Consider the following 19,341-nt stretch of genomic DNA (forward strand, 5'->3'; position numbering starts at 1 on the left):
CAAGAAAAAAGCCCTTTTAAAACCTGTTGTAAATTGAAACCCATCACATATTCTCATCCCAGTTATCTGCTCATTATGCTGACTCTGCCATTAGCGGTTTTAAATCTCTATATTTGATTTCAAAAGGCCCCACTGGGTTTTCCTGCATGTATAAATGTATTTCCTCCTGGTGAAAAAGCTAGGAGGCTAAAAACAAATTGGCTGTCTATTGTGTGCATTCAAGTGTTGCTTGCAGTCTGCAGATGTGTTACCTTGGCTTCTGTGGTCCTGAATGAGGTGAGCTGGAAAGAGATTGTTGTCCTACAGTCCGTATGGCACAGAAGGAAGCCATTCTGTCCTTTGAGCCCATGCCGGCTCTCCAGAACAATCCTGTCAGTCCCATTCCCTGTTCTCCCCCCCCCACCAAAACCGTGTTCCTCGAGTTTTAAAAAAATTCTTTCATGGGATGTGGGCATCATTGGCAAGCACCAACATTTGCCTACCCCTAATTTGCCATTGAGGTCAGTTAAGACTCAGCTACATTGCTGTGGGTCTGGAGTCACATGGAGGCCAGACCGGGTAAGGATAATAGATTTCCTTCTCTGAAGGGCATTAGCCGACCAGATGGGTTTTTAGTGACATCGATAATAGTTTCATGGCTACCGTTACTGGGACTGGTGCCGCGATTTTCCAGTCCCGTCCACGGCAGGAACTGCCCTAGGGTGGATGGAAACGTTTGACAGAGCAGCCAAACGTCCATTGACTTTGGGCAGGAACTTTCAGTTAAGTTCATACACACACACACAAGTCTGAAAACAGAGCTCAACCAAGAAATGCCTCAAATAACTCAACTAAGGAAGGGGTGAGTAGTGGTTCCTGAATTTCACTGTATTTGAGCAACAACCCAGTTCGGTTGTTGCTGCAGATCTTAGCCTGGTGGTTAAATGGTGTTAGAATCTCTGTAGCGACTTACAGAAAGATATTTGAAGTTCCAGTGATTGACTGGGAGGATCACATGACAAGATGTAAAGTTTTAAGACTTTTACTGGAATAAACAAACTAAAAGCACATTGTCTAAACACAATCAGTAAGCAACTTATAGTTTAAACTACAGAAAAGATTCCCCCATTTAATGTTTAAGGTTTAACCACGAACCACCGCCCTCCCGCCATGATAATACTTTACTGTCCTTCAAGTGGACACTTCATTCTCCAGGAATCAGTCCAAAGCTATTCTCAGTTCCCCATTTCTTTTCCTGCCAGATAACCTTTACTCCCCGAACTGAATTTCATAGTGAGGGATGAATAGGAGATCCCTCACTCAAACGAAAGCTAGATGAATCTTCCAGCTTTGTTTTAACCCTCATGAACTTGCCTCTTCAATCCGAGCATGAGCTCCCGCTCACCACAACAGAGGTTTGATGGCCCTCTATCTCTTGGATTCTTGCAGAATGATCTGTGATTTTTTTTTTGTGGCAAACCTGCAACCTAATTAGCATTCCATACGTTTTCTTGTCCACCTGCCCTGCCACCTTCAGGTGTGGCAGGACATGTGGACACGCACTCCAAGGCCTCTCACTTCCTCAGCCCCTCTCAATAACTTGCCATTTATTGAATATTCCCTTGCTTTGTTTGCCCTCCCCAAATGCATTACCTCAGCTTTTTCCGGATTGAATTCCATTTGCTACTTTTCCGCCCACTCAACCAAACCTTTGATATTGTTCTGGAGAGAACAGCTATTCTCTTCACTGGCAATTACCTGGCCAATTTTTGTGTCACCTGCAAATTTCCCAATCAGGCCTCCCACATTTAAGTCCAAATTATTAATATATACAAGTGACAGCAAGAGCCGCAATACTGAGCCCTGTGGAGCACCGTTGGAAACTGCTTTCCATTTGCAAAAACATCCATCGACCATTACCCTTTGACCGAGTGTAGGGACCAAGTGTCAGGAGTTGGTGAAATTGATCTATGCAGTGAATGGGCTGGCTGTGTTCTGAAATTCTTCCCGTTGTTCTGTTCTTGTTGTAGGTTGGGTTCTTGAAGATCAGTCACAAATATGAAATCACGTTTCTGCTGCCAGACAGCCAAAGCCTGCGACAAGAGACCAGCTGTGCCCCCGTTCCTAACCTTTACTTGAAGCTGGTCGACATAGCTCCTGTAACAGAAGGTGAGAGCCCTTTACAAGTGCTTACGCGGATTGGCAACAGAGCCAAAGGAGACGCAATGGAAAGATGCAATTTTTGGTTCTAATGTGGAATGCATTCCCCGTAGAGGATATTGGAAACAGATTCAACAGTAGCTTTCCAAAGGGAACACTTGAAAAGGAAAATTTTGCAGGGCTCTGGTGAACGAGCCGGGGACAGTGGGTTGAATTGCATTGCTTGTAGAATAGGCAATGAAGAGTTGATGGGCCAAAAGACCACCCCTTGCTCTGTACTATTGTATGATTCTACTTCAACTCCAGGCAATTCAGGACCTGATGTTCACCGACTTGGTTGTCGGTGCCGGTCATGTCTCACTTGGTAGCGCTCCCGCCTCTGAGTCAGAGGTTTGTGAGTTTAAGTCCCGCACCAGAGACTTGAGCACTTAATCCACGCTGACGCAGCCAGTGCTGCACCGAGGAGGTGGGGTGAGCGCTGCACCGAGGGGGTGCGGGGGGGGGGGGGGTGAGCGCTGCACCAAGTGTGGGGGGAGAGGGGGAGAGAAAGGGGTGGAGGGCAGGGGGAGGGTTGGGGGGTGCGAGGGGTGGGGGGGATGAGGGGGGGAGGGGTGGGGGGGATGAGGGGGGGAGGGGTGGGGGGGATGAGGGGGGGAGGGGTGGGAGGGGTGGGGGGGATGAGGGGGGGAGGGGTGGGAGGGGTGGGGGGGATGAGGGGGGGAGGGGTGGGAGGGGAGGAGGGGTTGGGGGGGATGAGGGGTGGGAGGGGAGGGGGGGATGAGGGGTGGGAGGGGAGGAGGGGTGGGGAGGAGGGGTTGGGGGGGGAGGGGTGGGAGGGGAGGAGGGGTGGGGAGGGAGGGGGGAGGGGTGGGAGGGGAGGAGGGGTGGGGAGGGAGGGGGGAGGGGTGGGAGGGGAAGAGGGATGGGGAGGAGGGGGTGGGAGGGGAAGGGTGGGTAGGGCTGCACTGTCAGAGATGCCATATTTTGAATGAGACATTAAACTGAGGCCCCATCTGCAGTCTCAGAAAACATAAAAGACCACCCCCCCCGCAACACTATTCCAAAGAAGGGCAGGGGGAGCTCTCCCTCGTGCCCTGGCCAGTGTTTATCCCTCAACCAACATCACAAAAACAGACAGCCTGGTCATCATCACCCTGCTGGTTGCAGGTTTTTAGCTGTGTGCGGATTGGCTGCCGTGTTTCCTACATTACAGCAACGAGCACATTTGAACAGTAACTCCTTTATTGTGAAGTGCTTTGGGATGGCCTGAGATTACGCCATCAAAGTGCAAGTTCCTTCTTCCTTTGAATTATTATTAGATGCGGATTTACTTCAATCATGAGACCTTAACCCGGTAGGCCCGATGCCTTGGGCAGAATTTTCCGGGCCCGCCCGTCCGCCCGCTCTCTGCCGGGATCGCCCAGTCCCGTTGAAAGTCAAAAAAAAAAATAGCCGGAAAAACTCAGCAGGTCTGACAGTATCTGCGGAGAGGAGCACAGTTAACGTTTCAAGTTCGAATGACTCTTCGACAGAACTAAGTAAAAATAGAAAAGAGGTGAAATATAAGCTGGTTTAAGGGCGGGGGGGATAGAGCTGGATTTCCAGCATCCACAGTTTTTTGCTTTTATCTTAGCGTTTAATTGACTGCCACTTCTCTTCAAGGAATGCCTACCTTGAAGAAGTATTGCTCTTCTCTCCGACAGGATTTCCATATCTCTCTTTTGCCTTGTTCACCTTCATTGCTTTCCATTTCACTCCTGGTGTTTGACAAGGTGTTTACTAAAACCTGCTTTATAATATCACCACCTTCAACCTCTCTTTGTCCTTTTGTCTGTGACATCTTTTGGTTATCTCCACCTATCACTGACCCTCTATCCAGCTCTACCTGTCCCACCCCCCACCTTAAACCAGCTTATTTTTCACCCCTTTTCTATTTTTACTTAGTTCTGTTGAAGGGTCACGAGGACTCGAAACGTTAACTGTGTTCCTCTCCGCAGATGCTGCCAGACCTGCTGAGTTTTTCCAGGTATTTTTATTTTTGTTTTAGATTTCCAGCATCCGCAGTTTTTTGCTTTTATCCCGTTGAAAGTCAATCGAATTTTAGCTGGGCTGCCAAATCTCCCGTGGTGAGTCCCGTCACAAAGGGGGCGGGAAACTCACAGCCCTTGTTTATTTGTGGAGTGCCGTGTGGTGTAAAGGGCGTAGCACCGTCCCAGAATGCCACTTGTATCAGGGGACTAACCTCCTGGTCCTGGGGAGCAGAGGAGACTTTTTTTTTAACCAGCGAGTTATGATCCGGAATGCGGTGTCTAAACATGTAGCAGATGCACGTCCAATAGTAACTGTCGAAGGGGGAATCGCGTTGATACTTGAAAAGGAAAAAAGCTGCAGGGCAATGGGGACGAGAGCAGCTCTCTCAACGAGCTGGCACAGACAGGATGGGCTGAATGGCCTTCTCCTGTGCTGTTGGATTCTGTGGTCATATGGGCACTGACCAGCTACCCTTTCCGGAACATTTGTATTTGTCAATCTCGGCTAACATCTCAGCGGTGACACTTCTCCGCACTCTCTAAACAGCCGCCGTGTAAGGGTCAGTCATTGTGGTTAACAGGGAGAGAGGGCCTTAGCATATGCGAGATGCTGAAAAGAAAGACTTGCATTTATATAGTGCCTTTCGCAACCTTAGGACATCCCAAAACACTTTACAACCAATTAGGCTTTTTTTTTTTGAAGTGTGTTCAGTGTCGTCATGTAGGAAATGCAGCAACTAATTTGCACAATGCAAGACCCCAAGAACACCAAGGTGACAATGACCAGGCAATCTGTTCTCACTAATGTTGGCTGAGGGATAAATACTGGCCTCTTTTGGGGCGCCAAGGAGAAAGCCTCTGCTGCTGCTTTGAAGTAACGGCAATCAAATCTTTTGCGTCCAGCTGAGAGGGTGGGACAGGGCCTGGGGATTAATGTCTTAGCTGGACGGCGTTGGTGAGTCCGCGCCAGCAGGGAAGGGGTTAAGGAAAGAAGTGCAGCAGGAATAAGCAAGGCCTCCCTAAAGCACCGGCTTCCAGTGGGTCCTGGTCTTGAGAACTGACGGCTTCTCTCCTGTCGACGACAGGGGGAGATCAGGTAGCCCTCGCCCGCAGTGCTGGTCTGTACACACTATAACCTGCACTCCGTCAATGCTTGCAGCCTCTCTGATTAAGATGTAAGATTTACAGCCAAATTCAAGCCAGCTTTATGGGTTTGTGCTCACGGGCTGGGACACTGGCCCTAAGCTGTTTCCTACGGGACCCACGGGAGAATGGAGACTTCACTCCACTAATTGTGCTCAGATTGGGAGTTTTATTTGTTTGCAGTTCTCGGGATTCAGCCAGCCCGTCCCCGTTGCTTTCTGAACAAAGCAGCCTTTGTGCTGCGGCTGCTGAACACTCCGTTTGCCACATATCAGCGACTCACGTGATCAGGATTCACCGTTTATATACAAAAACAGCTCATAAATCACGTTCGATTTAAAATGCACAGCAATCATTCTGCCGCAGCTCCAATCCAATAGGGCCAGAATTATTTTTTTTAAATAAACCCACGTCGGGGAAAGCTTCCAATAAATCGAGCAATGCGCCGAGCGTTGGGCAGCAGGTAAACTCTCGGGACAAAATCGGCTCGACACCGCACTGCGGTACAGACCTTTCTCTCGCACGCAGGTTCTGTTCGGCGTGCTGGGATTACACCAGGATGTTGGGGGCGTTGAGGTTAAATTCTGAGGGCTGCTTGCAACAAATTGGCTCGTGGTCCCTTAGGCATCCAACAACGATTCTGAGCGAGGTGTTTAAAACTTTTTAAAAAGGATTCTATCAGGTAGATAGGGAGAAGCCAGAAGGAAAGAAAAACAGTTCAGACCTGTGTTCTTATTTCCCAGTTTTTACTGGTGTTCCATTTTAAGATGCACAAGACCAGCTCGGACCAGTATCCTTATTTCCCAGTTGTTACTGTTTTTTCCTCCTGGAAAACTATTTCCTCTGGAGGGGATATCGGAAACGAAGGGACATAATCTTCAAATTAGAGCCCAGCCACTCGGGAGTGAAACCCGGAAGCACTCCCTCATGTAAAGGGTAGCAAAAAACCTGGCGCTTTCAGCCTGGGGACTGATAGATTTTTGTTAGGTATGTGCATTAAGGGACATGGAATAAGGCGGGTAAATGGAGTTGAGGCATAGGTCAGCCATGATTTAGTTGAATGGCAGCGTAGGCTTGATGGCCTCCTCCCCTTCCTAATCTTCCCAGAAAGTAGCATGTGTGTGTGTTTGTGTGTGAGAGTAGCGTGTGTGTTTGTGTGTGAGAGTAGCGTGTGTGTGTGTGAGAGAGAGTAGCGTGTGTGTGTGTGAGAGTAGCGTGTGTGTGTGTGTGAGAGAGAGTAGCGTGTGTGTGTGTGTGAGAGAGAGTAGCGTGTGTGTGTGTGTGTGTGAGAGAGTAGCGTGTGTGTGTGTGTGAGAGAGAGTAGCGTGTGTGTGTGTGTGAGAGAGAGTAGCGTGTGTGTGTGTGTGAGAGAGAGTAGCGTGTGTGTGTGTGTGAGAGAGAGTAGCGTGTGTGTGAGAGAGAGTAGCATGTGTGTGTGAGAGAGTAGCGTGTGTGTGTGAGAGAGAGTAGCGTGTGTGTGTGTGTGTGTGAGAGAGAGTAGCGTGTGTGTGTGTGTGAGAGAGAGTAGCGTGTGTGTGTGTGTGAGAGAGAGTAGCGTGTGTGTGTGTGTGAGAGAGAGTAGCGTGTGTGTGTGTGTGTGTGAGAGAGTAGCGTGTGTGTGTGTGTGAGCGAGAGTAGCGTGTGTGTGTGTGAGAGAGAGTAGCGTGTGTGTGTGTGTGAGAGAGAGTAGCGTGTGTGTGTGTGTGAGAGAGAGTAGCGTGTGTGTGTGTGTGAGAGAGAGTAGCGTGTGTGTGTGTGTGAGAGAGAGTAGCATGTGTGTGTGAGAGAGTAGCGTGTGTGTGTGAGAGAGAGTAGCGTGTGTGTGTGTGTGTGTGTGAGAGAGAGTAGCGTGTGTGTGTGTGTGAGAGAGAGTAGCGTGTGTGTGTGTGAGAGAGAGAGTAGCGTGTGTGTGTGTGAGAGAGAGTAGCGTGTGTGTGTGTGTGAGAGAGAGTAGCGTGTGTGTGTGTGAGAGAGAGTAGCGTGTGTGTGTGTGTGAGAGAGAGTAGCGTGTGTGTGTGTGAGAGAGAGTAGCGTGTGTGTGTGTGTGAGAGAGAGTAGCGTGTGTGTGTGTGAGAGAGAGTAGCGTGTGTGTGTGTGTGAGAGAGAGTAGCGTGTGTGTGTGTGAGAGTAGCGTGTGTGTGTGTGTGAGAGAGAGTAGCGTGTGTGTGTGTGAGAGAGAGTAGCGTGTGTGTGTGTGGGAGAGAATAGCGTGTGTGTGTGTGAGAGTAGGATGTGCGTGTGAGAGAGAGTAGCGTGTGTGTGTGTGAGAGAGAGTAGGATGTGTGTGGGTGAGAGAGAGTAGCATGTGCGTGTGAGAGAGAGTAGCATGTGCGTGTGAGAGAGAGTAGCGTGTGTGTGTGTGTGACAGAGAATAGGATGTGTGTGTGTGAGAGAGAGTAGCGTGTGTGTTTGTGAGAGAGAGTAGGATGTGTGTGTGTGAGAGAGAGTAGCGTGTGTGTGAGAGAGTAGCGTGTGTGTGTGTGTGAGAGAGAGTAGCGTGTGTGTGAGAGAGAGTAGCGTGTGTGTGAGAGAGAGAATAGCGTGTGTGTGTGAGAAAGAGAGTAGCGTGTGTGTGTGTGTGAGAGAGTAGCGTGTGTGTGTGTGAGAGAGAGTAGCGTGTGTGTGTGAGAGAGAGAGTAGGATGTGTGTGTGTGAGAGAGTAGCATGTGCGTGTGAGAGAGAGTAGCGTGTGTGTGTGTGAGAATAGCGTGTGTGTGTGTGTGAGAGAGAGTAGCATGTGCGTGTGAGAGAGTGAGTAGGATGTGTGTGTGTGAGAGTAGCGTGTGTGTGTGTGTGAGAGAGAGTAGCATGTGCGTGTGAGAGAGAGAGTAGGATGTGTGTGTGTGAGAGTAGCATGTGTGTGTGTGTGAGAGAGTAGCGTGTGTGTGTGTGAGAGAGAGTAGCATGTGCGTGTGAGAGAGAGTAGCGTGTGTGTGTGAGAGAGAGTAGTGTGTGTGTGTGAGAGAGAGTAGCATGTGCGTGTGAGAGAGAGTAGCGTGTGTGTGTGAGAGAGAGTAGCATGTGCGTGTGAGAGAGAGTAGCGCGTGTGTGTGAGAGAGAGTAGTGTGTGTGTGTGAGAGAGTAGCGTGTGTGTGTGAGAGAGAGTAGCGTGTGTGTGTGAGAGAGAGTAGCGTGTGTGTGTGAGAGAGAGAGTAGCTTGTGTGTGTGTGTGAGAGTAGCGTGTGTGTGTGAGAGAGTAGCGTGTGTGTGTGAGGGAGAGTAGCGTGTGTGTGTGAGAGAGAGAGTAGCGTGTGTGTGTGAGAGAGTAGCGTGTGTGTGTGAGAGAGAGTAGCGTGTGTGTGTGAGAGAGAGTAGCGCGTGTGTGAGAGAGTAGCGTGTGTGTGTGAGAGAGAGTAGCGTGTGTGTGTGAGAGAGAGAGTAGCGTGTGTGTGTGAGAGAGAGAGTAGCGTGTGTGTGTGAGAGAGAGAGTAGCGTGTGTGTGTGAGAGAGAGTAGCGTGTGTTTGTGAGAGAGAGAGTAGCGTGTGTGTGTGAGAGAGTAGCGTTTGTGTGAGAGAGAGTAGCGTGTGCGTGTGAGAGAGAGTAGCGTGTGCGTGTGAGAGAGAGTAGCGTGTGCGTGTGAGAGAGAGTAGTGTGTGTGTGAGAGAGAGTAGCGTGTGTGTTTGTGTGTGAGAGTAGCGTGTGTGTGTGTGAGAGAGAGTAGCGTGTGCGTGTGAGAGAGAGTAGCGTGTGTGTGTGAGAGAGAGTAGTGTGTGTGTGTGTGAGAGTAGCGTGTGTGTGTGAGAGAGAGTAGCGTGTGTGTGTGAGAGAGAGTAGCGTGTGTGTGTGAGAGAGAGTAGCGTGTGTGTGTGTGAGAGAGCGTGTGTGTGTGTGAGAGAGAGTAGCGTGTGTGTGTGAGAGAGTAGCATGTGTGTGAGAGAGAGAGTAGCGTGTGTGTGTGTGTGTGTGAGAGAGAGAGTAGGATGTGTGTGTGTGAGAGAGTAGCGCGTGTGTGTGAGAGAGCGTAGCATGTGTGTTTGTGTGAGAGAGAGTAGCGTGTGTGTGTGAGAGAGAGTAGCGTGTGTGTGTGTGAGAGAGTAGGATGTGTGTGTGTGAGAGAGTAGCGCGTGTGTGTGAGAGAGAGTAGCATGTGTGTTTGTGTGAGAGAGAGTAGCGTGTGTGTGTGAGAGAGAGTAGCGTGTGTGTGTGAGAGAGAGTAGCGTGTGTGTGTGTGAGAGTAGCGTGTGTGTGTGAGAGAGAGAGTAGCGTGTGTGTGTGTGTGAGAGAGTTGCATGTGTGTGTGAGAGAGTAGCGTGTGTGTGTGTGAGAGAGAGTAGCATGTGTGTGTGAGAGAGAGTAGCGTGTGTGTGTGAGAGAGAGTAGCGTGCGTGTGTGAGAGACTAGCATGTGTGTGTGAGAGAGTAGCGTGTGTGTCTGAGAGAGTAGCGTGTGTGTGTGTGAGAGGGTAGCGTGTGTGTGTGAGAGAGAGTAGCGTGTGTGTGTGAGAGAGTAGCATGTGTGTGTGAGAGAGTAGCGTGTGTGTGTGTGTGAGAGAGTAGCGTGTGTGTGTGTGAGAGAGAGTAGCGTGTGTGTGTGTGAGAGTAGCATCTGTGTGTGAGAGAGTAGCGTGTGTGTGTGTGAGAGAGAGTAGCGTGTGTGTGTGTGAGAGAGAGTAGCGTGTGTGTGTGTGAGAGAGAGTAGCGTGTGTGTGTGAGAGAGAGTAGCGTGTGTGTGTGTGAGAGTAGCATGTCTGTGAGAGAGAGTAGCGTGTGTGTGTGTGAGAGAGAGTAGCGTGTGTGTGTGTGAGAGAGAGTAGCGTGTGTGTGTGTGAGAGAGAGTAGCGTGTGTGTGTGTGAGAGAGAGTAGCGTGTGTGTGTGTGAGAGAGAGTAGCGTGTGTGTGTGTGTGAGAGAGAGTAGCGTGTGTGTGTGTGAGAGAGAGTAGCGTGTGTGTGTGTGAGAGAGTAGCGTGTGTGTGTGTGAGAGAGAGTAGCGTGTGTGTGTGTGTGTGTGAGAGTAGCGTGTGTGTGAGAGAGTAGCGTGTGTGTGTGTGAGAGAGAGTAGCGTGTGTGTGTGTGAGAGAGAGTAGCGTGTGTGTGTGTGAGAGAGAGTAGCGTGTGTGTGTGTGAGAGAGTAGCGTGTGTGTGTGTGAGAGAGAGTAGCGTGTGTGTGTGTGAGAGTAGCGTGTGTGTGAGAGAGTAGCGTGTGTGTGTGTGAGAGAGAGTAGCGTGTGTGTGTGTGAGAGTAGCATCTGTGTGTGAGAGAGTAGCGTGCGTGTGTGTGTGAGGGAGTAGCATGTGTGTGTGTGTGAGAGAGTAGCGTGTGTGTGTGTGAGAGAGAGTAGCGTGTGTGTGTGTGTGAGAGAGTAGCGTGTGTGTGTGTGTGAGAGAGAGTAGCGTGTGTGTGTGAGAGAGAGTAGCGTGTGTGTGTGAGAGAGAGTAGCGTGTGTGTGTGTGAGAGAGTAGCGTGTGTGTGTGTGTGAGAGAGTAGCGTGTGTGTGTGTGAGAGTAGCGTGTGTGTGTGAGAGTAGCGTGTGTGTGTGTGAGAGAGAGTAGCGTGTGTGTTTGTGTGTGAGAGTAGCGTGTGTGTGTGTGTGTGTGTGTGTGTGTGTGAGAGTAGCGTGTGTGTGTGAGAGAGAGAGTAGCGTGTGTGTATGTGTGAGAGAGTAGCGTGTGTGTGTGTGAGAGAGAGTAGCGTGTGTGAGAGAGAGTAGCGTGTGTGTGTGTGAGAGAGAGTAGCGTGTGTGTGAGAGAGAGTAGCGTGTGTGTGAGAGAGAGTAGCGTGTGTGTGTGAGAGAGAGTAGTGTGTGTGTGTGTGTGAGAGTAGCGTGTGTGTGTGAGAGAGAGTAGCGTGTGTGTGTGAGAGAGAGTAGCGTGTGTGTGTGAGAGAGAGTAGCGTGTGTGTGTGAGAGAGAGTAGCGTGTGTGTGTGAGAGAGAGTAGCGTGTGTGTGTGAGAGAGAGTAGCGTGTGTGTGTGTGAGAGAGAGTAGCGTGTGTGTGTGTGAGAGAGAATAGCGCATGTGTGTGAGAGAGTAGCATGTGTGTGAGAGAGAGAGTAGCGTGTGTGTGTGTGTGTGAGAGAGAGTAGCATGTGTGTTTGTGTGAGAGAGAGTAGCGTGTGTGTGTGAGAGAGAGTAGCGTGTGTGTGTGAGAGAGAGTAGCGTGTGTGAGAGAGAGTAGCGTGTGTGAGAGAGAGTAGCGTGTGTGTGTGAGAGTAGCGTGTGTGTGTGAGAGAGAGTAGCGTGTGTGTGTGTGAGAGAGTTGCATGTGCGTGTGAGAGTAGCGTGTGTGTGTGAGAGAGAGTAGTGTGTGTGTGTGTGAGAGTAGCGTGTGTGTGTGAGAGAGAGTAGCGTGTGTGTGTGAGAGAGAGTAGCGTGTGTGTGTGAGAGAGTAGCGTGTGTGTGTGAGAGAGAGTAGCGTGTGTGTGTGTGAGAGAGCGTGTGTGTGTGTGAGAGAGAGTAGCGTGTGTGTGTGAGAGAGTAGCATGTGTGTGAGAGAGAGAGTAGCGTGTGTGTGTGTGTGTGTGAGAGAGAGAGTAGGATGTGTGTGTGTGAGAGAGTAGCGCGTGTGTGTGAGAGAGCGTAGCATGTGTGTTTGTGTGAGAGAGAGTAGCGTGTGTGTGTGAGAGAGAGTAGCGTGTGTGTGTGTGAGAGAGTAGGATGTGTGTGTGAGAGAGTAGCGCGTGTGTGTGAGAGAGAGTAGCATGTGTGTTTGTGTGAGAGAGAGTAGCGTGTGTGTGTGAGAGAGAGTAGCGTGTGTGTGTGAGAGAGAGTAGCGTGTGTGTGTGTGAGAGTAGCGTGTGTGTGTGAGAGAGAGAGTAGCGTGTGTGTGTGTGTGAGAGAGTTGCATGTGTGTGTGAGAGAGTAGCGTGTGTGTGTGTGAGAGAGAGTAGCGTGTGTGTGTGAGAGAGAGTAGCGTGTGTGTGTGAGAGAGAGTAGCGTGCGTGTGTGAGAGACTAGCATGTGTGTGTGAGAGAGTAGCGTGTGTGTCTGAGAGAGTAGCGTGTGTGTGTGTGAGAGGGTAGCGTGTGTGTGTGAGAGAGAGTAGCGTGTGTGTGTGAGAGAGTAGCATGTGTGTGTGAGAGAGTAGCGTGTGTGTGTGTGTGAGAGAGTAGCGTGTGTGTGTGTGAGAGAGAGTAGCGTGTGTGTGTGTGAGAGTAGCATCTGTGTGTGAGAGAGTAGCGTGTGTGTGTGTGAGAGAGAGTAGCGTGTGTGTGTGTGAGAGAGAGTAGCGTGTGTGTGTGTGAGAGAGAGTAGCGTGTGTGTGTGAGAGAGAGTAGCGTGTGTGTGTGTGAGAGTAGCATGTCTGTGAGAGAGAGTAGCGTGTGTGTGTGTGAGAGAGAGTAGCGTGTGTGTGTGTGAGAGAGAGTAGCGTGTGTGTGTGTGAGAGAGAGTAGCGTGTGTGTGTGTGAGAGAGAGTAGCGTGTGTGTGTGTGAGAGAGTAGCGTGTGTGTGTGTGAGAGAGAGTAGCGTGTGTGTGTGTGAGAGTAGCGTGTGTGTGAGAGAGTAGCGTGTGTGTGTGTGAGAGAGAGTAGCGTGTGTGTGTGTGAGAGAGAGTAGCGTGTGTGTGTGTGAGAGAGAGTAGCGTGTGTGTGTGTGAGAGAGTAGCGTGTGTGTGTGTGAGAGAGAGTAGCGTGTGTGTGTGTGAGAGTAGCGTGTGTGTGAGAGAGTAGCGTGTGTGTGTGTGAGAGAGAGTAGCGTGTGTGTGTGTGAGAGTAGCATCTGTGTGTGAGAGAGTAGCGTGCGTGTGTGTGTGAGGGAGTAGCATGTGTGTGTGTGTGAGAGAGTAGCGTGTGTGTGTGTGAGAGAGAGTAGCGTGTGTGTGTGTGTGAGAGAGTAGCGTGTGTGTGTGTGTGAGAGAGAGTAGCGTGTGTGTGTGAGAGAGAGTAGCGTGTGTGTGTGAGAGAGAGTAGCGTGTGTGTGTGTGAGAGAGTGGCGTGTGTGTGTGTGTGAGAGAGTAGCGTGTGTGTGTGTGAGAGTAGCGTGTGTGTGTGAGAGTAGCGTGTGTGTGTGTGAGAGAGAGTAGCGTGTGTGTTTGTGTGTGAGAGTAGCGTGTGTGTGTGTGTGTGTGTGTGTGTGTGAGAGTAGCGTGTGTGTGTGAGAGAGAGAGTAGCGTGTGTGTATGTGTGAGAGAGTAGCGTGTGTGTGTGTGAGAGAGAGTAGCGTGTGTGAGAGAGAGTAGCGTGTGTGTGTGTGAGAGAGAGTAGCGTGTGTGTGAGAGAGAGTAGCGTGTGTGTGAGAGAGAGTAGCGTGTGTGTGTGAGAGAGAGTAGTGTGTGTGTGTGTGTGAGAGTAGCGTGTGTGTGTGAGAGAGAGTAGCGTGTGTGTGTGAGAGAGAGTAGCGTGTGTGTGTGAGAGAGAGTAGCGTGTGTGTGTGAGAGAGAGTAGCGTGTGTGTGTGAGAGAGAGTAGCGTGTGTGTGTGTGAGAGAGAGTAGCGTGTGTGTGTGTGAGAGAGAGTAGCGTGTGTGTGTGTGAGAGAGAGTAGCGTGTGTGTGTGTGAGAGAGAGTAGCGTGTGTGTGTGAGAGAGAGTAGCGTGTGTGTGTGAGAGAGAGTAGCGTGTGTGTGTGAGAGAGAGTAGCGTGTGTGTGTGTGAGAGAGAGTAGCGTGCGTGTGTGTGAGAGTAGCGTGTGTGTGAGAGAGTAGCGTGTGTGTGTGTGAGAGAGAGTAGCGTGTGTGTGTGTGAGAGTAGCATCTGTGTGTGAGAGAGTAGCGTGCGTGTGTGTGTGAGGGAGTAGCATGTGTGTGTGTGTGAGAGAGTAGCGTGTGTGTGTGTGAGAGAGAGTAGCGTGTGTGTGTGTGTGAGAGAGTAGCGTGTGTGTGTGTGAGAGAGAGTAGCGTGTGTGTGTGAGAGAGAGTAGCGTGTGCGTGTGAGAGAGAGTAGCGTGTGTGTATGTGTGAGAGAGTAGCGTGTGTGTGTGAGAGAGAGTAGCGTGTGTGTATGTGTGAGAGAGTAGCGTGTGTGTGTGTGAGAGAGAGAGTAGCGTGTGTGTGTGTGAGAGAGAGAGAGTAGCGTGTGTGTGTGTGAGAGAGTAGCGTGTGTGTGTGTGAGAGAGTAGCGTGTGTATGTGTGTGTGAGAGTAGCGTGTGTGTGTGAGAGTAGCGTGTGTGTGTGAGAGAGAGTAGCGTGTGTGTGTGAGAGTAGCGTGTGTGTTTGTGTGAGAGAGTAGCGTGTGTGTTTGTGTGAGAGAGTAGCATGTGTGTGTGTGTGAAAGAGTTGTGTGTGATAGAGTAGCGTGTGTGTGTGAGAGAGTAGCGTGTGTGTGAGAGAGTAGCGCATGTGTGTGTGAGAGAGAGTAGCGCGTGTGTGTGAGAGAGAGTAGCGCGTGTGTGTGAGAGAGAGTAGCGTGTGTGTGTGAGAGAGAGTAGCGTGTGTGTGTGAGAGAGAGTAGCGTGTGTGTGTGAGAGAGAGTAGCGTGTGTGTGTGAGAGAGAGTAGCGTGTGTGTGTGAGAGAGAGAGTAGCGTGTGTGTGTGAGAGAGAGTAGCGTGTGTGTGAGAGAGAGAGTAGCGTGTATGTGTGAGAGAGAGTAGCGTGTGTGTGAGAGAGAGTAGCGTGTGTGTGTGAGAGAGAGAGTAGCGTGTGTGTATGAGAGAGAGAGTAGCATGTGTGTGTGAGAGAGAGTAGCGTGTGTGTGTGAGAGAGAGTAGCGTGTGTGTGTGAGAGAGAGTAGCGTGTGTGTGAGTGTAGCGTGTGTGTGAGTAGCGCGTATCAGTGAGAGTAGCGCGTGTGTGCGCGAGTAGCGTGCGTGTATGTGAGAGAGTAGCGTGCGTTTGTATGAGAGAGTAGCGTGCGTGTGTGTGAGGGAGTAGCGTGCGTGTGTGTGTGAGGGAGTAGCGTGCGTGTGTGTGTGAGAGAGTAGCGTGTGTGTGTGAGTATTGTCTAAGTATTGCGACTGTGAGTGTTGAGTATTGTGTGCGTTGAGTATTGTGTGCGTGGATGTGTGTATGTGAGTTTTGAGTGTATGTGTGTGTGTGTAAATATCGTGTGTGTGTGTGAGAGATACACCATCCTCACACAGACATACACGATATTCACACACACACACACACAATACTCTGTGTGAGAGTATTGTGTGTGTGAGTATTGTGCATGTGAGTGAGTGTATTGTGTGTGTGTGTGAATATCGTGTGTGTTTGTGTGACACACAATTCTCACAGACAATACTCTGTATGAGAGTATTGTGTGTGTCTGTGTGTGAGAGTATTATGTGTGTCTGTGTATGAGAATATTGTGTGTGTCTGTGTGTGAGTATTGTGTGTCTGTGTGTGAGAGTATTGTGTGTGTCTGTGTGTGAGTATTGTGTGTCTGTGTGTGAGAGTATTGTGTGTGTCTGTGTGTGAGAGTATTATGTGTGTCTGTGTGTGAGAGTATTGTGTGTGTCTGTGTGTGAGTATTGTGTGTCTGTGTGTGAGAGTATTGTGTGTGTGTGAGAGTATTGTGTGTGTCTGTATGAGTGTATTGTGTGTGTCTGTGTGTGAGACACAATCCTCACACAAACATACGTGATATTCACACACACAATACTGTGTGAGAGTATTGTGTGTGTGTGAGAGTATTGTGTGTGTGTGTGAGTATTGTGTGTGTGTGTGAGTATTGTGTGTGTGTGTGAGTATTGTGTGTGTGTGTGAGAGTATTGTGTGTGTGTGTGAGAGTATTGTGTGTGTGTGAGAGTATTGTGTGTGTGTGAGAGTATTGTGTGTGTGTGTGTGAGTATTGTGTGTGTGAGTATTGTGTGTGTGTGAGAGTATTTGTGTGTGAGAGTATTGTGTGTGTGTGAGAGCATTGTGTGTGTGTCTGTCTGTGTGTGAGAGTATTGTGTGTGTGTGAGAGCATTGTGTGTGTGTCTGTCTGTGTGTGAGTATTGTGCGTGAACATCGTGTGTGTGTGCGTGAACATCGTGTGTGCGTGAACATCGTGTGTGTGCGCGCGAACATCGTGTGTGTGTGCGTGAACATCGTGTGTGTGTGCGTGAACATCGTGTGTGTGTGCGTGAACATCGTGTGTGTGTGTGCGCGAGAGCGGTTGTGTGTGCACGAGAGCGGTTGTGTGTGTGCGCGCGCGAGAGCGGTGTGTGTGCGCGCGCGAGAGCGGTGTGTGTGCGCGCGCGAGAGCGTTGTGTGCGCGCGAGAGCGTTGTGTGTGTGCGCACGAGAGCGTTGTGTGTGTGCACGAGAGAGCGTTGTGTGTGTGTGCGCGAGAGCGTTGTGTGTGTGCGCGCGCGAGAGCGTTTGTGTGTGCATGCGCGAGAGCGTTTGTGTGCATGTGCGCAAGAGCATTTGTGTGCGCAAGAGCGTTTGTGTGCGTGTGCGCGAGAGCGTTGTGTGCGTGTGTTATGTCTGTGTGTTTGTGAGTAGTGCACGTGTGTAAATATCATGTGTGTGTCTGTATGTGAGTATTGTGTCTGTGTGTTTGTGAGTATTGCGCGTGTCTACATGTGTGTATCTGTGAGAGAAGCTGGAGAGTGAGTCTTAGTCAGCTATTCCACCAAAGGACAGCTGAGCTCAATCCTAACTTTATTCCAAAAGCAATAAGGAGGTGAGGGTCACTGGCCTGATCTATTTTTCTTAATCCCAATTTGTGAACTCACATCTGGAGGCCAATCCTGACACCCCAACTATTGATGTGAGTGAGGTTGGTTAATTCAGTACAGGCCAGCTCCTGAAACAAAGACCTCCCATTCTCACTGCCGCTTACTCCTACATATTTTAGCAGCTGAGAGAGGCTTTCATTTATCTGTAAAAAGTAAGAGCCTTTGTATTGAACTGATGTTAATAATATAAATCACTGATGATCTGAAGTTTGATCCAGCCGCAGAAGCCATATGCCTGTCTAGTCCTTGATAAATTACCATGTTTGCCTGCTATTAAAAGCTCAATATGTCCACCTGTAAACAATTATCTCCAAGAGTCTTGAGGCCAGCAGTGATGTTTGCTGGCTAGATATCCTACAACATGAGAACAAGCTTCAATTAAATAACCGCCACAGCAGCAACAGCCGTTTAATGGAAGGAGAGATGTCACAACAGCAGTGTAATCTGGGCAAAAACTGAAACCGAGCCAAGGAGGCCTTAGGATTGAAAACTTGGTCATAGAGGAATGCTTTAAGCAGCACCTTGAAGGATGGGAGAGAGGCAGATTGGTTTAGGGAGAAAATTCTAGCACTGAGGGCCTTCACCGCTGGAGAGGTACAGTCAGTGGTGGGGAGGGGGTGGGGAAATGTCCGAATCCAGAGTCAGAGGAATGTGGAGTTCTTGGGAGGCTGTGGGCCTGGAGGAGGTTACACCGACAGAGGGGTGAGGCCATGGAGAGATCGACGTGGAATGCCCTCAGAAACGCAACTCTTTAAAAACCTCTCCCGATAGGTGAAATAAAAACAGAAAATGCTGGAAATGTTCAGCAGGCCCGGTGACACCTGTGGAGAGAGAAAGAGAGTTAATGTTTCAGGTCGATGGTCTTTTCATCAGAACTATGCTCGGGTGTTTCCAGCACTTTCTTTTTCTTATTTCAGATTTCCAGCATCAGCATTTTGCTTTTGTCCCCTGGCAGGGGGTCTTGGTAAATGTGTTATGACAATATAAAGAACAAGAGGCTACCCAATCCTTGCTGAGTTAGATGAGATCTTTCAGAGTGGCTATAAGGATACTAGGGTTGACTTCAGTGCCGTTGAAAGGGGAACTGGGGGAGGAGAACAACCAAATCATCTGCGGATCCAGCACCTGATGACGTATTGAAGATTCTGTTGTTGCTGCTGAACATTCGCCCAAGTTGTGTGACTGGTTGAAAGGAAGGTTTAAATTTCTGTTCTGTCTTTCGCGACAGACGGAACATCTCAAAGCACCCGTGAAGGAATTACTTGTGAAGTGCAGTCGCTGTTGCAATGTAAGACATTCGACTGCCAGTGGGCGCAAAGCAAGCTCCCAGGAACAGCAATACGAAAATGACCAGACAACCTGCTTTTGTGATGTTGATTGAGGAATAAATATTAGCCACATGAGCCTCCACCCACTCTGTTACATCTCACCTATTCTTTCATCCCTTGCCTGACTTCCCCTGAACTACTTGCACGTTCCACATTCTAACCACTCTCTGGTTAAAGCAGATTCTTTTTTGCATGGGATGTGGGCGTCGCCCGACCCTAATTCCCCTTGTTCAGAGGACAGTTTTAAGAGTCAACCACATTGCTATACGTTGCTATGGGTCTGGATGTAGGCCAGACCAAGTAAGGGCGGCGGACATCCTGCCCTAAAGGGCATGAGTGAACCGACAATTGACAATGGTTTCATGTTCACTTTTAATTCCAGATATTTATTGAATTCAAATTCCACCCTCTGCCTTGACAACACCACTACCCCACGTCTCCCCTTGAATTTTGCTGAATTCTTTGCTGCATTTATTAATGACTACCTGACATTTATGATCCCTAGTTTTGGACTACTCTGCAAGCGGGATCATCTTTTCTATGCCTACCCTTTCAAAACCCACCTTCAGCTGACCCCTCAGCCTTCTCTTTACTAGAGCAGCCTTTCCCAATCGTTACCACCTCTCCGTTCTGGTATCGTGCTAGTAAGTTTTGTTTTTGCAAGTGCAGAAGAGCTGAATTAAATGTAAAAACGCCTTTTTACGAGGCATCGTGTGCTTTGGAAAATATCCTCTTTGTCAACTTTCTTCCTGTTGTAGGGTGGGAGAGAGTTGTTTGCGTGTGTGTGTGTTTGTCACAGCTATGCCACCAGCCAGTGATGCGTTACAAAAATAAAGAGAATAATAATCTTGCCAAATATTTTTCTTTCCATGAGGGCAGCTGCTTTTGAACTTCAACCTGAGGCACCACGCCCTCTAATGGCCAGCATTTTCCCACAATCAGTCGGTTGCAGCCTTTCTGCGGCTGTATCGAGAGTTTGGAGGTAAAGAAAGCCTTGTGTTTATATTGCACTTTTCACGACCACCAGACGCCTCAAAGCACTTTACCGCCAATGAAGTATTCTTGAAATGTCGTCACATTGTAGGAAATACGGCAACCAATTTGCCCACAAACAACAATGTGATAAAGACCAGATAATCTTGTTTTTTGTGACATTGATTGAGGGATGAATATTGGCC

General features: G+C 49.5%; 1 protein-coding gene across 5 annotated transcripts in view; it reads left to right on the top strand.

Annotated features, from left to right (window-relative positions):
* Positions 1-19,341, top strand: part of adisspb (adipose secreted signaling protein b) — a 153,015-nt gene that overhangs the window by 86,671 nt on the left and 47,003 nt on the right. For all 5 annotated transcript variants that reach the window (XM_078554656.1, XM_078554647.1, XM_078554640.1 and 2 more), the window contains one exon: positions 2,010-2,148. In XM_078554656.1, coding sequence (XP_078410782.1) covers positions 2,010-2,148 — 139 coding nt within the window. The remainder of the gene's footprint in view (positions 1-2,009; positions 2,149-19,341) is intronic.

Source organism: Cetorhinus maximus, chromosome 1, assembly GCF_964194155.1.
Source record: "Cetorhinus maximus chromosome 1, sCetMax3.hap1.1, whole genome shotgun sequence".
NCBI lineage: Eukaryota > Metazoa > Chordata > Chondrichthyes > Lamniformes > Cetorhinidae > Cetorhinus > Cetorhinus maximus.